Below are 17308 nucleotides of genomic sequence, written 5' to 3'. Positions count from 1 at the left end.
TTTTAGTGATAAAGAATAAAATATTTTCTAATCAAATAGCTGGACATAATTTTACTGTATGAAACATGCTGCCATTTTGTAAATCTTAGAATAATTAAATATTTTTGTTTTTTAAATTAAGTATGCAATCAGAAGAGGGGAGAAAACTCATAAAAAACAAGTTTTACCTTGGGTCAGGTCTGTGTCTCATACTGGGCAGAGACTGTCTCTTCCTCAGCATCTTTTCTTTATTAATGGCACTTTTCTCCTTCTCGTTCTCCTGCTCTTTATCTTTCTTTTCTTTCTTGGTTTTATCCATCTGGATGAGAAAAAGGAACATTTCAAACCAAACTGGCATTCAGTGATACTTAAGTAGATATTATATCTAAATAAAAATGAAAAAAAAAACAAAAAAACAGGAAAACAGATTATGGTTGCAGAACGTGATGTTTGATGATGGAAAGGAAAACAATGATGATTTAATTTTCATTTAGCCACTAGAATTAACAACTATTGCAGATGTTTTTTTTTATTTATTAGTTCTGTGTGACCCTCCAAGTGTTACATGTTTGCATTTTTAGCATTAAAGCTCTGGCAGGCGTACAGGTGTGGAGCTCCGTCTGTGCTGCCGCTGAGTGATGTCTGGTGTGCTGGACGTCACCCTCCAGTGGTCAGAGCAGCGGTGGTGGGGTTGATGGGCACACAGGGTGAGGGGGCTAGCCGAAGCCGATCGAGGGCAGAGAAGAGAGTCTGTGGATGAGATTCATTCAAGCTTATAAACGTTGAGCTTCTCTATGGTTTAGTCAATCTCGTGGTTAAACGTTCTCAACTTACGGCCACCTTTGCCGTTGCTGAGGACACTGGCAGCGCTGCGGCTCCGGGCGAGAAAAGACAGTGTGGGCGTCATCAGCCGGTCCACTATGCTGCTCTCCCATGGGCTCAGTGCAAGGCTGCGGGCTGCAGGTACGACAAAATATCCAATTAAATTTCAGATGAGCTTCAGATTTGATCTCTACCGTCACCAAACATAAAAAAAAAATCACTGAAGGTAAAGTAAAAGTCCTAAGAAGCCACATCTGCATCAACAATTAAATTTGGAGTCTGGAGAAGAAAAGTAAACAACTCATGCGTCCTCTGTAAACTCGACTCAATTTGGGGAAGCATCACATCTTTAACATTTTCTAGCACTTTCAGAAAGTGCATGAAATGCAATCTTTCCACTTTTCCTATAATAATTTGTATGCCATCAAAGATGTGGTACAATTTGAGGCCTGTGAAGGTGTATAATTATTTTTATTTTTTAAACAGAGCTTTACTAATAAAACTGTTCATTTACTCCACATTGTGTCCAGTCTCCTTTTTATGTTACTGCCCAGTGATATGGGTTGTATCATAAATTGGTAGCTCATCTGAGATGCTGAGCAGAATGCAGAGGGGTGTCACAAGAGGATGCTAAAGTTAATATTTGGGAGTGGTGGCGCAGAGGTTAGAGAGGTGGGCTTGTGATCCGAAGATCGCCGGTTCGCGCCCCGGCCCCGACAACATCAAAATTGTGGGTGGGGTAGGTGAAACACCCACACTTGCCCCCACCCTCATTCGCCCCACTCTGGGCCCATGAGCAAGGCCCTTAACCCCCACCATGTGCTCCCTAAACAGGTCTCTCTTGAAAATGAGTTCTCGTGGCTCAATGAGACTAACCTGGATAAATAAAGGCTAAATGAAAAATTTGCATTGTGCAGTGGTGTTGTGGCAAAGTGGAAAGAGAAAAACAACAATAACCGTCTTTCAGGAAAAAAAAAAAAAAAAAAGGAACTTTAGTGTTCTGGGAAGTTTTTGGAATTTAGCCATAAAATAACTTCAATTTCTTTTTTCCTGGAAAATTGCTCCCCATTTGCAGGTTATTGTGGGTTTTAACAAATAAAAACATCTAAAAACATTACAAAGATGAAAAGTTTGTCACATTTTCATGTCATAAATTAAATAAAACACTTCAAGACATTCCTACAGTTTGATTTTGCAAAAAACACAAGGAATGAAATGGTCATCACCACAACCAAGGAACAATTAAAAGAAAGCAGGAACACGCCCGTCAAAATGTGCATGCAGGACATTTCTGAACAAAACCCCAACTCAAAGTCTGGAGAGAATAAAAAAAAAAAAGAAAAACTTGATTTGAAAGATGGAAAAGGGTCATCCGTCAACCACCAAACTCAGGAGAGGGACTGAAGTCAGACAGGGGAAAACACAAAACAATGATGGGAGGGGCTCGGCGGCGTTTGCGGTGGCTGAATAATGGACACGTTGAGACAGGAGCGGGGAGCTCCACATGTCTTACTTCTGCTGGGGGAGTTCCAGAGTGTGGCGGAGGACTTGGAGAGGCGCTTGTTTATGACAGAGTCCACGTGTTTGGGCAGGTTGACCGCTGAAACTGAGCATCTGCCTAAAGAGCCAAGAGAGCGCCACACAGGTTCACATAGGTCACATGACTGAGAGGAAGAATGACTGCGGCGTCATGAGATATGCTGACATGATGGGGGCCCTCCTAATTAATGTAATTAATATAGATGGAGCTACAGTATTACAAGAATAATCTGAATGAGCCCTTATCAAAGAATTATTTATGTGAGCTGCTAAAATAAACGCAGTTAAAAGTATTTGACTCAGACAGAAGTTGATAAAAGTTACCGTAGTTTCCGGTGTATAGCCGCTACTTTTTCCACACTTTGAACACTGCGGTTTATACAACGCTGTGGCTAATTTATGGATTAAAAATTTATATATATATATATATATATATATATATATATATATATATATAAATAATTAAATTTTATTTTGACGAGCTAATGAGCTTCCTACCACCAAAAACATTTTGCATTGAGCTGTCCAACACACACCTCTCTTGTGAAACAGAGTGAACACCACAGGTATTGATGACAAGTACCCATCTCACTCAGTTACTGTACACTACTGCATGGACTAACACATAATGAACACAAGCTACGCACGCTAAGAAAAACAGACTAATCACTAAAAACAAACAAAAATAATTAAAACTGAAAATATATTTTAACCCATAATCCCTCTCTGTGGCCCTGTGACCAGCAGTCAACCACAATGAACCAATGAGGTATCGTACTCTCAGAGAGTCACAAAGTCACACGATCGGCTTGCCATAACTGCCACCTTCGTTCTGTTCACTGCTTGGAGCCACCGTCAAACCAGCTTAATTTCACTTCACCGCCCCGGAGAAATGCAGCTAATTTGACCATTAAAGTGCATTTATTAAGTAAAAGTTCAACTGAGACACACATTTGCTATAATTTTGAGCAAACAAATAATTGTTTTAGGTGCTTTTCTTGTTAAATTTCCTAGAAATTGATTTCCTCCCTGTCTGCTCGCTCCCGGGAGCACAGACGCATCGAATACTTTTGAAAATACAGCTGATTTGATCGTTAAAGTCCTTTTAATAAGCAAACGTTAGACTGAGACACACCTTTACTATAAAGTCGAGCAAACAGATAATTGTTTTTAGGTGTTTATCTTGTTAAATTCTGAGGAAATGAACAGCGGCTCATCCCTCTGGGCGTGCCCGCTTCCGTGAATCGGGTTTTGAAATGCAGCCGATTTGAAAGTCAACGCGCATTTATTAGACTGAGACACACCTTTACTATAATTTTGAGCAAACAAATAATTGTTTTTAAGTGTTAATCTTGTTAAATTCTTGTTAAAGTCCTCGCGTAGATGCCCCAGCGGCCACCATTTGGCAGCTAATCGATTTTTGACACAACACCAGCCCACATTTCCAGGTTGTCAGCAGTGACACATGAAAGATGTGACGTATATGGCGAAGTGACATATTTATGCATTTTTTCCACTTTATTAAGACAAATTTGGACTGATATGATTTATAGGGCGAGGCAAAGTTTATGGCGGAAAATACGGTAAAAATAAAAAAAATACGTCATTACTACTCTAACTCACTCGCACTAAATCCTTTAGATTAACTATTCTGCACCTAATGCACAGATTGAGTTCCTCTGTTCAGCGATCATGAAAAACACTCAGAAATTCATATGATGCAACTTTGAAGTTAAAAGCGATCGATCTGTTTGTCGAAGGAGGAAATCGATCTGCTCCCCGGAAAGTGGCACTGCGAACTGAGTGGGAGCAGGAGTCGGATCAAGTCAAATTTATTTATAAAGCACATTTAAAAACAGCCGCTGTTACCAAAGTGGAGAGAGGAGCTTTATAAATAAATTTGACTTGACTCACGGGGAGAGGGGGAATCCCCTCTCCGTGTTTCATTGGTTCGGTTGTGACCTGTTCAGTAATTTCATTGGTTAGATGGATTTTTTTTTAAACCTTCATCAATACATGTATCTCTTGGGTGGGCAGGGGTCCTCATTTCCCAATGAGACTATCTCATTGCTTCATTGTGATTGACTGCTGGTCACATGGCCTCAGGGAGGGATTATGGGTAAAATTTTAAATAATTTCAGTTAGCTGTTTAGCATTGTTCTTTTAGTGATTACTAGTGTGTTCTTAGCCTAGTTTGTGTTCATTATGTGTTAATTTGTGTTTGATCATTCTGTAGAATGAGGAGTGAGAGAGTAAGTTGGCACGACGAGATGTGTGATTCACTGTGTGTGAAAGCAAACTAAAGTCCATGAAACGTCATCTGGTGGCTGATTCTTCACCTACAACAAGAGCTGTGCATTACTCTCAGTAGCTGTGTGCTTCCACACATGTTACAACGTGAACACACACGGCTTGTACACAAGCACGGCTTATTTATGTACAAAATAGTGTTTTGTTTTTTTATTTAGTATGGAGCAGTTTACAGTCAGGTGCGCTCTATAGACCGGCAATTACGGTACTTATAATGTGACGGTTACCCAAAATTATCATATTCTTTTAGTTTCTTTATTAGTAAGCAACCTAAACTTTTAAAAACATGAACGGTGCTTCACAGGACAAAGACAGATACAGAAGTGTCCAAATAAAAGTTTAAAGTTCTCACTCATTTCATGTGTCAGATTGTTTCAATCATTCCACAAACCATAATTTCTGTGAGAAAATCTTTAGCATTTATAGTACTTTTAAAACCTTAACATGCAAAGAAACCTATAAAAATCTCTACAGGAAACCACATAAAATATATACTTGCACCCATTAAAACTAACAACCGAAGAAGGAAAGTGACAAACTATAAAAGTGCAAGGCAACTTTACAGACAACTTAGAACAGCTTGTTAGAAGATGTAAAGCTGCATACATCCAGATTAAACATCTCCCAAATACATCTGAATCAACTGGGTATTGTTTTCTGGAATGGAACACAAATCTAGTAACAAATCGGACTGATAGGAAAAGTAAGAAACAGGACGGTTCTTCAACACAGACCTGAGAAAAGGGTTCAAATAAAATCCAAACCTTTCAACCAATAAAGAGCAACATTGTTACACTTTGTTTACGTAGGAAGCAGCAGACTGCTGAAAGAGAAGCATCAGTATACCCCTCAGCATACAGTAAAGACAACTACACAGTTATTGAATGAAACTCAGAACAATTCATATTTAAAGCTTAAACTGGGAAGGAACTGTCAACACAACAAACATCAGTCTGCACTGTCAGCTAAAACATGTTTTCTAAGACAATAACATACAAGCTTTTCACATCGACCCACTTAAGACGTTGGTATCTTTACTCGTTTAAATACGCATTAAAACAAGGTCACTTTTGTTCCCAGTCAATAATATCCTGCTAACTCAAACTACAGCAATAAAACCACCTCAATACATTTTACGCTGTCAGTGCAGTCTAGCCATGAGGGGCTAATAAACCCCACCAACAGAGTCATATTGAAGTGTCACATCCCGAGCACAATATCCTGCACTTAAGCCTTTTGTGTAAGAGTTTTCTGTAAAATTATCAAAGATTTCCTTATCTGCATTTGAAATAACTTGTGTTTCAGTCTCTCAGAATTAAAAGTTGTTTCTAGTTTATGTTAAAACAAAAAACAAACCTGTATAATTTTTTTTATATATATATATATATATATAAAGAAAAAAGAGAAAAAATAAGGAAAAAGGGGGAAGAAAAAAGTTTCTGACTCTTGCATCAATGAGAAATGAGTGACGCAGAAAATGAAACTGATCACAAAATATGTTCCTTTTTTTCAGTTTGAGAGGCTCACAAGAAATGAAAAGTGGGTAAAGATGAATAAAAACAGAGATAAGTGAGTTCTCCTCGGGTAGAACAGTTCTACAGTGAGGTTGGTGAGGATGTGAGTAACTCACTCTCTCTCTGGCTGGAGTTCTGGTTTAGAACCAGTGATGATCTCTGCTGGCGGATTTCTGCCCACGTCTTTTTTGTTGGTCTGTGTATGGCAGCCTCGTAGCGTTCCTGGGAAGTGTACACAAACACAAAAAAATGTATATATATATATATCCTTAAATATTTCTTAAATGGTCCATAAGCAGGGATGATTGAGAATGTCAATGATCAGCTCCCCCTACTCCTGAAACTGTCCTGTAGCACGTTCATATTAAATATGAGGTATGACTTTGAACATAGCACATGTTCTCATCCATACATACTTTATTCTTCTCCAGTTTCTGCTTCTGTCTCTCCTCCAAAGCCGCTCGTCGTTTTTCTGCTTTGATCCGCTGCTCCTCGAGCTTCCTGCGGCGTTCTTCCAGCTGCTGCTCCCTCAGCTGCCGAGCCTTCTCCTCCTTCTCGAGCCACTGGGTCTTTTTAGCAGCTAAGATAAGACGGAGTGCACATTAAGGAGAGAACGACTTTTCAAATCAGCATTGCTCAATGGAGTCCTCCTCCCCTGCCCTTTCAGAAAAATTTAATATTTGTATTGTGTGAGGCCTGGGTTAGGCCTGTCGCGATAAACAATAAATCAATTAATCACATGATAAATGAAAATTATCAACCTCATTTCTATTTATCAGCTTTATCGTTTCTTGGTGTCTCTTTCTTCTGAAGACACTGGATGATAAAAGGCTCAACTCTGGTGCTCTTCACTGACCCTTTCCTTTCTCTTTTTTCTGTTTTCTTTAAAATTTGTTTTAACCATCCAAAATCTCATTTTTGGATAATCAAAAGCAGCTAAGCCGAGAAGCTAAGCTACGAGCTAAGCTATCAGGCCGACCTCGGGAAAAAATCTCCCGTCTTGTTGAAGCTCCAATATTCACAGTTGAAACCCGTGCCTTCGTGTGAAAAGTTGTTTTTCTCTGAAAAAAGAAGCTGAGAACTTGTTTACTGATTTTTTTTTTTTAATTAAAAGCTTTGTGTGAAAAATGCTATGCTAAAGAGCTCAAACCACACCGAGTGTCCACCATTTTGAGAACCGAAAAACAGGAACGAGAGACAGCCCATGTCACGTCAAGGGGCCTCCCTCCCCTTTTTCTTAAAGAGACATGCTTCTCGCTCCCTCACTATCCATCCTTTAGTTCAAACGGTCTTATACTGCCATTCAGTGGTCAAAAAAGTTACTACACTCAAAAATTAACCAACATTTCTTCTTAAATTTGACAAAAATGACTATTGTCAAATTTCAAACAATATTATCGTTTATTGCAATAATTTTTGAGACAATTAATCGCCCAGCAAAATTTGTTATCATGGCAGGCCTAGCCTGGATTTGTATTTCAAATGCTAACTTAAAGTCACAAAAATAAAGTGAGGATGTATTCAGCATTTAAAAACAAAAGAAAATGGGAAATAATCTCTCTGCTGTTTCTGTCACATTTCAACCTGCCTTACTTCCCATTGAAATAGAAAAAATGTTTAGAATAAATCAACTTTTCCACAAAATGCCACAACAGCAAATTAGGCTTTGAGTGCACCATTATTGCTTGAAGCTTTAATAATGCTACACTTTGATATGGAAATTATTTTCATCCCCGTTCATTTAGAAGTGGTACCAAGTAGCCCTTTGCAGCTGCCTGTGTACACAGCTCTCAATTTATCTTTTAAAATAAAAAGTTTAATTTCCCCGCAGACTCAGCCACTGCAACGACATAAAGCTTCATCCTTCACAACATCCGATGCAACAAAAGCAATTGGTTGTGTTTTTATCACTGTGATGGATAACTGCAGGGACGCTGGAGGCTGACACAGTTTGAATTTATCAGGAGGTCCATGGTTTGGCTTTCATCTGAGAATGAAACAAAAAGCTGAGTTATACCAAGGCTGCGCTTGCCAGAAGCTTGCTGCAAAGAAAATGACTGCTGCAGTGCGGAAAACCACCTCGGCTCTACCATCCAGTTATACAAAGTTTTAAATAATAAAGCTGGAGGTGAAGTGCAGTTGAAACAGCTTTTCAGTTAAAATACAGAGCTGAAAATGGGGTTGCTTGGACGAGCCTCATTTCTTATCGTTAAAAAAAAATGCAGACTGGTTTATTTAAAATGCAACATTAACGTTACTTTGTGTTGACACATTTTATTCAAACCTACAGCAATGAAATCATTAAAAAGTCATAACTAGATGTGGCTCTAACTGCAGGGCATGAAATATTTACAGCTTCTCACTGACATAAAGTAGGAGTTTCATATACGTGTTTGAGATGCGACTTATTTAGAGATACAGTAGCGTATTTTTCAGACTATAAAGGGCAATATCAATGAACGGGTGTGTTTTCATACATAAGGCGCACTGCACTATAAAGCGCATTAAGCGAAACGAAAACATCAACACATTTTTGAATGCTGTGTACCACTTTTTTTTTAAATTTCATTTACCCATTATTTATACAGGTAGTCTCATTGAGCCACGAGAACTCATTTTTAAGAGAGACCTGTTGAGGGAGCAGGTGGTTTGAGGTCAGTAAGCACAACCAGAATTAATACATAATACACTGTTGATTTTTGAGAAAATTAAAGGATTTTAAGTGTGCTTTATAGTCCGAAAAATACGTACTAGTCCCTCGTTTATCGTGGGGGATGCATACCCTGAAGCCCCGCGATAAGTGAAAAACCGCAAAGTAGGAATAGTAGTACAAGTAATAAGTAGTGGTTTATTTTAGCGTGTATGTGTATATATATACAGGTCCTTCTAAAAAAATTAGCATATTGTGATAAAGGTAATTATTTTCCATAATGTAATGATAAAAATGAAACTTTCATATATTTCAGATTCATTGCACACCAACTGAAATATTTCAGGTCTTTAATTGTTTTAATACTGATGATTATGGCATACAGCTCATGAAAACCCAAAATGCCTGTCCCAAAAAAATTAGCATATCATGAAAAGGTTCTCTAAACAAGTTATTAACCTAACCATCTGAATCAACGACGTAACTCTAAACACCTGCAAAAGATTCCTGAGGCTTTTAAAATCTCCCAGCCTTGTTCATTACTCAAAACTGCAATCATGGGTAAGACTGCCGACCTGACTGCTGTCCAGAAGGCCATCATTGACACCCTCAAGCAAGAGGGTAAGACACAGAAAGAAATTGCTGAACGAATAGGCTGTTCCCAGAGTGCTGTATCAAGGCACCTCAGTGGGAAGTCTGTGGGAAGGGAAAAGTGTGGCAGAAAACGCTGCACAACGAGAAGAGGTGACCGGACCCTGAGGAGGATTGTGGAGAAGGGCCGATTCCAGACCTTGGGGGACCTGCGGAAGCAGTGGACTGAGTCTGGAGTAGAAACATCCAGAACCACCGTGCACAGGCGTGTGCAGGAAATGGGCTACAGGTGCCACATCCCCCAGGTCAAGCCACTTTTGAACAAGAGACTGCGTCAGAAGCATCTCGCCTGGGACTGCTGCTGAGTGGTCCAAAGTTATGTTCTCTGATTACAGTAAATTTTACATTTCCTTTGGAAATCAAGGTCCCAGAGTCTGGAGGAAGAGAGGAGACACATAATTCACATTGCTTGAGGTCCAGTGTCAAGTTTCCACAGTCACTGGGGTGTCACGTCAGCTGCTGGTGTTGGTCTACTGTGTTTTATCAAGCGCAGGGTCAATGCAGCTAGCTATCAGGAGATTTTGGAGCACTTCATGCTTCCATCTGCTGAAAAGCTTTATGGAGATGAAGATTTAATTTTTAAGCACGACCTGGCACCTGCTCACAGTGCCAAAACCACTGGTAAATGGTTTACTGACCATGGTATTACTGTGCTCAATTGGCCTGCCAACTCTCCTGACCTGAACCCCATAAAGAACCTGTGGGATATTGTGAAGAGAAAGTTGAGAGACACAAGACCCAACACTCTGGATGAGCTTAAGGCCGCTATCGAAGCATCCTGGGCCTCCATAACACCTCAGCAGTGCCACAGGCTGATTGCCTCCAAGCCACGCCGCATTGAAGCAGTCATTCATGCAAAAGGATTCCCGACCAAGTATTGAGTGCATAACTGAACATGATTATTTGAAGGTTGGCGTTTTTTCTATTAAAAACACTTGTCTTTCATTGGTGGGATGAAATATGCTAATTTTTTGGGACAGGCATTTTATGTTTTCATGAGCTGTATGCCATAATTATCAGTATTAAAACAATTAAAGACCTGAAATATTTCAGTTGGTGTGCAATGAATCTGAAATATATGAAAGTTTCATTTTTATCATTACATTATGGAAAATAATGACCTTTATCACAATATGCTAATTTTTTGAGAAGGACCTGTAAAATATATATATATATATATATATATACACACATATATATATATATATACACATATATAAAGGTGTTTTAAACCCTTCCCACACTTGCAAAATTCTAAACAATGTTTCTAAACTCTAAACGCACTAAACGAGCACAGAATGTCATGATTTCAGCGCTCTATCACCTGCCAGTGCTCTCGGCCACGCCCACTTCTAACTTGGCAAAAGGGCCTTCTCCTACTCTGCTCCCGTTTCCTGGAATATCTTACAAAATGATTTGAAGCTCTCGACCGTGATCTCTTTAAGTGTCTTTAAAAAACTGTTGGACTCCTGGCAGGGACCATTGCAGACATGTTCCTGTTTTTAGTTTTCTACATTCGCCTTAGAATATAGCTGTTTTTGTTGCTTTTTTTTTTTAGCCATCCTATTCATTAAAAATAAATAAATAAATAAATCTGTATGCCATTGTATAACTGTTTATTGTTGTTGCTGATGTCCATTGTTGTCGTCATTCTTTGTTGAAATCAGGTCTCTTGTAAATGAGTCCTCCAGGTACAATGGGATTTACCAGTCTAAATAAAGGTTTAATGAAAAAAAAAAGTTTTAAATTATTTTAAATTTATTTTAAATAATTCCATGCCAATTGTGCGGTTCATCCATCAATCAGCCAATTGTGTGTCATGTCCAATCTTAGTTTGAAAAGCTGCAATAGAGCGAGTCCGCGAAAAACGAACCGTGAAGTAGCGAGGGACTACTGTATATGTAGAAAGATTCTGCCACTAGAATTACAACGGCTTGTTTGGTACAAGCAGGATCTCTTTAAGCTGATGTTGTAAATACAGGCTTTGGCTGGAGGGTTTCTTTCATCCCAGTCTGACCATGTATTAGATAAAACCCCTGCCATCTGGCGTCCCCCAGTGATCGCCCAATTAGTCTGATCTGTGGCAGCAGCTGTGTCAAACAGACGCCCAGCTGGATTAGACGACAACAAATGCAGCATCACTGCAAGTGAAATGACAACTAGTTAGAAACAAATCTACACTGCGAGAGGAAACATGGCTGAAAATCAAATTTTACTTTTTGACTTGAGCACTTTATCTTTTAACGTGTCTTGATATAATTTTACAGCCGAGCTAAATACGGCTGCGAGCATCTACAAAACTGTCAATTTCTCCAGTAAGATGGTAATCAGCGGGTTGGAAGTGCATGCTTCCAAACACGTCATCTTTTTGTGGTTTCAAAAGTGGAGCAGGACAATAAAAGTTGAGACTTAGGTCAGAATAAAAACAGCAGTTGTATACAGACCTCAATCCTACAGCACGAACATTCATACATTTAGTCAGATGGGTTAAATGATCAATTTGTAGCTGCATATTTGCTAAAAACACAATGATGATGATGATCAGAGAAGAACGGGATGGAATTAATTGAATTTGACCACAAAAAAGAAAGACTGAAGATAGACACATTTAAAGGAATAAAAAGGAAAAGGAACACTGTGGGATTAAAAATGAGTGAAATAGTTCTAAGTCTGGGCAAAATCACCAAAACCTTTTGGTGGTATATTTGCAGTATTTTCTTTGATTTAAAAAAAGTGATAAAATATAGTACTAATCCTGTATTTTACGAGCTGCTAAATTTACTGCTGACATGTTAATAAAAAGACCGTTTGAAGGAAAGATGTCCTCTCCCGCCCCCATCCTGAGTCATAATGTTAAGTCCTGGTGTGTTGCCCAGCTCCAGTTAATACACCGTACCTCATTCATTTGAGGCATCCAAAAGAAACCGAATGATCAGAAACAAGAATCACCACCACCACATGAACATCGGTGAGTGGCCTACCTTGCAACTTGCTGAGCTCTTCTGCAGAAGGAAAGGATGAGAGAAGACAGAGGCAACTGTCAATCATGCAAAGCAGTGCAGAACCAGCACTGAGCCGGGTGATACTGTGACAGCCGTGTGCTTAAAACAAAAATTAAAACACCTAAAAGTGAAGGTAAAGCTGTGGTTTTACAAGTAAACAGTGTATCTTTAAGTTCTGAATGAAGCACTTGAACATGCAGAAAACTCTCGCTCAACTTTTGCTGATCTTACTGAATTATTTCCTGCAAAAAGAAAACATTTTCCTTAAGGAACGTGCTTTATATGCAGGCCAAAGCTGTTAGTATAAACCTTTCCCACACCAACACCAGGGGGAACTCTTCTCCTGTGTAACGTGCACGTCTGCCCACTCCTTGTTTCCACTCACCCAGATATTTGGCTTTCTCCTCCCTCCGTTCCTTTGCAAGCTTCTGCCGCTCCTCTGACTTTGGGACGTCTGAGATAAGAACGACACAAAGGAGAAACAATGGAGAGAGAACGAGAACTTGGATCAGATCCATTCAGCTGAAAAGACGTTTCAGACGCAGAATTTACTAAAAAATTCATCCGAGACTTTGGTGCAGAAAACAGTTCAAACCAGTCATCAACAACTGTCCCATTTCCTGTTCTAATATTCAACTGAAACCTGTAAATCAAGGACACAGTAGCATGAACTGTTAGCTTCTTATGTTTTAGAGATAATACATTGAGTAAACAGAGACGAAGAGCAAATCCCATCTCCCTAACATTCATCTATAAATAGATGGTACATTTTTAAACTTCCTTAACGGAGGACTAGCGTGAGGCAACATGTAGTCTGATAAAACATAAAATGATTCAATGCTACCTCCAAAAAAACGCTTTAACCTATTAATTGCAACAAAAGTAAACTGCAATATTCCAACATTTAACGCTCAGTTTAGATTAAAAGGAAACAAAATCGACATGCGAGCGACATCCCCTACCCTTCTCAGTGTAGGGGAACACCACCTCAGAAACAGTTCACCTCAACTTTGACAGACATCATTCATGCGTTTCGTGTTTTGAACCGTTTAAAAGAAGATGCATCTATTCCCTTGGGAACAAACAGACTTTATTTTACAGGTGTTCAACTCAGCTCACAAACTCCTTAGTTGACACTAATGTGAATGTATAAAAAAAAAAAAAAAAAAAACCTGTCACTGTGTTAACCACTTTCAATATGAACTCATTTCCCACGAAACGGACAGATCGTTTTAATGAGAGCTTGTGGTTCAACTGAACTCGGAGTTGGAAACATCTGCCGAGACTTTAACTTTTGTCAAAAGGAGTATTACTCCCAGGATGGTTTTCCCATGGAGATAACATTTTAAAAGAAACCTTTGTTTCATGACATTTTCTTTCCAGGAGATGAACAGCAACGCCTTTTGATGAACATTGCATGTTATTTCAAAATATGTCATATCTGAATGTTTATTTATGAAAATGTGTGTTTTAAGTAATCTCTTTAAGATAATTGTGTTTTATTTTTCTCATTTTAAAAGAAGTGTGACTTTTAAAGGCAGACCGAGAAAATGGACTGTGATTTGATAAAAACATGACAAAGAGTTAGGACCACCCCCTCTTCTGAGGTGTGGACTAAAGTCAGTCTGTAACACACAGACAGTTAAGTAAAACTTGTGCTTCTTCACCACGTCTTCTACACTTCTGCACTCCAACTGCTTCAAGCAAACTTCCTCCTAGAGAAATATCCTAGGAAGGAAGAAGAGAAAACATATTTTCTGCAAACGGCTCAGGACGAGAGAACCTGACGAACAAGACCATCACGCCGCAGAGTGGTAAATCCCAGCTGACTTCAGAGCCAGTGGCCGGACCTTCGTCCCTCCAACCGATGATAGGTGACCTTTGAGGAAAAATCCTCCTCTCAATCACCGGAGCATCTCAAGCTTTGCTGGTATCATTATAAGCAGTTGTGGACATTCTGACAGCTCATTCTGGTGAGAAAGACCCTTCAACCCATTTTCTGGTGATCATACATCCCAATAATCTTGCTTTACAAACTACAGCTCATTCAGACAATTTTAACTACTCCACAAACAGAACCAGTCCAAAATTCTGCCTTTTTAAAAGTTTCACAGATTTGAATAATCAAGTAGACCTTTGATACCAAGCTATTTGTTATTGCTTGTTATGCATAATCTTCATCAGATATATTACAGATTATTATTTTTGTAATAAAATACATAAAATCAACTAAATTTGTGATTATTTTGGCATATCTGTGTGTATTAACAAAATTTGAATGCCCTTAAAACACGAGTAAAGAATTCACGTTTCAGTTTACATTTAATTTGGGGTTCGAGACTGATTTTTCCTCTGAAAAGATGTGGTGCCCATACAAACGAGGTTTTTGCATAATAAATGCATATCTTATGAGCTTAACTCATAACTGATAATTTACAATATATATATCCAACCCCATATCCCTTTACATCAGTAAAAGCTGCCCACCAAAGCTCCTGTGCCACCTTGATGTGACTACATGTTTGACTTGAATATGGGATGCCTGAAGGCAAACGCACACCGTGAGGTCTCCGATGTACACTCACACGTAACGTTCCATCAAATATCTCAGAAAAAGCACTCAAAGAGGAAAAACGGCACAAGACACTCATGTGCCATGTCATTTCAAGAATTCAAACCACATCCAAGCATCTTTTGAGGAACATTCCTGCCACTCTTAATGGGTCACAGACACGTCGTTTTGCATTTGTTTGTCCAGTTAAAATTCATGTGAAAGTGTAATGCAACTAGAGAAAAACATTAACATGTTTAATATTAGGTAAGCAGCAAGAATACCTCAAAGTTTGTCGATCATTTCAGTTCAATTTTGGAAGAAAAAACAAAAAGACAAATGGAAATCCAGTGAATTCACAAAGTTCTTGCATAATGCATCACTTATTTGACAAAAAGAAATAAAGACCTTCAGTGCCAAACAACAACACAATTAGTTTAACAAAGTTTATCTAAATATATTTCAAATAAAGACATGCATCATTAGTAATTTACTGCAGTCATGGTGGCTAGCAGACTGACTTTTTATCTGCAATCTCATTTCTTTCAGAAATACGTTCTGTATTCCAGCTGCCTAGTTTGTAACTCAACACCTACCATATAAAAACTGTATCCACAATATGCAATTACTCTAATGTGTAGCAAGTCACAAATAACTTGGTCCCACTTGGAAAATAAGTGACACATTCTGCAGTCTCGACCTCTCTTGAGCCTTTGTGCTCCATCGTTCTCCTCTCAGACCAGATGTTCCAACATCAAACTCACTGGAATCCATCTAACACAGAGCGAGGCATGAATCTTAAATATAAAAACAATCTGCCATGCAGCCTCCAATTATAGAACCCCCTGACCCACTTTGATATTTATAGGAGGATGGAAAGGCGAAGTGCAGTTTTAGTGTGATGTGCTGCTGTTTACAGCTCACCACCCTGTTAAACCGTACGTCACATGCACAAAGCTTCAGGGACAAAAACAAACTGGGCGCAGCAACTGTGCTCCAGATTGTGCACATGTGTCCTCCGCAAAGTGTCAGCTCAGTGATGTGTCTGCATATACAATAAAAGGTCCAAAAATAATAATAAAAAACATCTGAGCCTTCCAACAAGATGCAGGACCTCATTATTTTTTGTCAGCATTTGTATTAAAGAGGCTCAGCATTCTTAATCATGTCTTTATGGGAAAATATTCAAGCTGCTACAAAATATCTGCAAGTAGACCAAAAGCAGCAGAGCCTAGCTGAAACAACCAGGGACTGAGCACTTTTATCTCTAAAGAACTGTGCATGGTGCAAAACCCAATACAAACTAGAGAAATTACATTTCCTGTGAAAACGCAGTGTGAATGCTTATTGCTGAAGAACTTGCTGAAAAACAGCTGAAATTAGCTAAAAAGGAAGAACACGCCTAAATTAGCAGAAGAAAGCAGAAAGAACATATTTGCTGAAGTAGTTTCAAATAAGAGAAATTAGTACATACTTTCTGAAATCAGCTAAAACACCCAGCTGAAATTAGCAAAAACAGCTGAAAAGTAGCTGAAAAGGCAGAAAGTGGCTTGAAACTACCAGAAGGAAGTGGAAAGAGCTGAAATTAGTTTAAAATGTGGAATTAGCTGAAATGATAAAAATAGCATAAAACAGCTAAATAGTAGCTGAAATAACTAAAACTAGCAGAAATAAGCTGAAAGGCGCATAATAAGCTGAAATGAGTACAAATAGGTCATTTAGGCTGAAAATAGCAGAAATTACCACAAAAAACTTGAATTTATCTGAAAACAGCTGAAATTAACTTAAAAAAATTCTAAAGGTAGCTGAAAACGTAGAACAAGCTCAAATTAGCAGAAGAAAGCAGAAAAAAACATGTTTGTCCAATTAGGCTGAAAGCCACTGAAATGAGCAAAAAACAGCTGAAGAGTAGCTAAAAAAGCAGAAGGAATCTTAAATTACCAGAAGGAAGTAGAGAGAGCACTTTTTGCTGAATTAGGCTGAAAAAAGTTAAAATGAATGCTAAAACTTTAGATAGTTAGCCAAAAAAAAAGAAGCTAAAATTAGCATACATAAAGCTAAGCAGTAGGTGAAACAGCAGAAAAAGCTGAAACTTGCATAAATGAGCTGAAAGGAGCATAACAAGCTGAAATTAGCAGAAAGAAGTTAGAAGAAGCACAAAAATGTTGTAGTTAGCAGAAAGAATGTAAAGGGAGCACAGAACAGCTGAATAAACAGCTAAAATTAGCTGAAAGTAGCTGGAAAAAAGTTTACATTGCACAAGAAAGCTGAAAGAAGCTGAACCAGAACA

General features: G+C 38.6%; 1 protein-coding gene across 6 annotated transcripts in view; it reads right to left on the bottom strand.

The window, feature by feature from the left end:
* The window catches only part of map7d1a (MAP7 domain containing 1a), a 54785-nt gene that overhangs the window by 15521 nt on the left and 21956 nt on the right, over positions 1 to 17308 (bottom strand). For 2 of the 6 annotated variants that reach the window (XM_037676145.1, XM_037676151.1), the window contains exons 3-10: positions 12853 to 12921; positions 12447 to 12467; positions 6581 to 6744; positions 6281 to 6386; positions 2315 to 2419; positions 814 to 936; positions 584 to 729; positions 168 to 298 (exon numbers count right to left, since the gene is read on the bottom strand). In XM_037676145.1, coding sequence (XP_037532073.1) covers positions 168 to 298; positions 584 to 729; positions 814 to 936; positions 2315 to 2419; positions 6281 to 6386; positions 6581 to 6744; positions 12447 to 12467; positions 12853 to 12921 — 865 coding nt within the window. The remainder of the gene's footprint in view (positions 1 to 167; positions 299 to 583; positions 730 to 813; positions 937 to 2314; positions 2420 to 6280; positions 6387 to 6580; positions 6745 to 12446; positions 12468 to 12852; positions 12922 to 17308) is intronic. The other 4 variants (XM_037676146.1, XM_037676148.1, XM_037676147.1 and 1 more) reach the window with 4 other exon arrangements.

The sequence above is a fragment of the Nematolebias whitei genome, chromosome 5 (genome assembly GCF_014905685.2).
Source record: "Nematolebias whitei isolate Nwh7 chromosome 5, NemWhi1, whole genome shotgun sequence".
Classification (NCBI taxonomy): Eukaryota; Metazoa; Chordata; class Actinopteri; order Cyprinodontiformes; family Rivulidae; genus Nematolebias; species Nematolebias whitei.
This window is presented reverse-complemented; position numbering and strand designations above follow the sequence as displayed.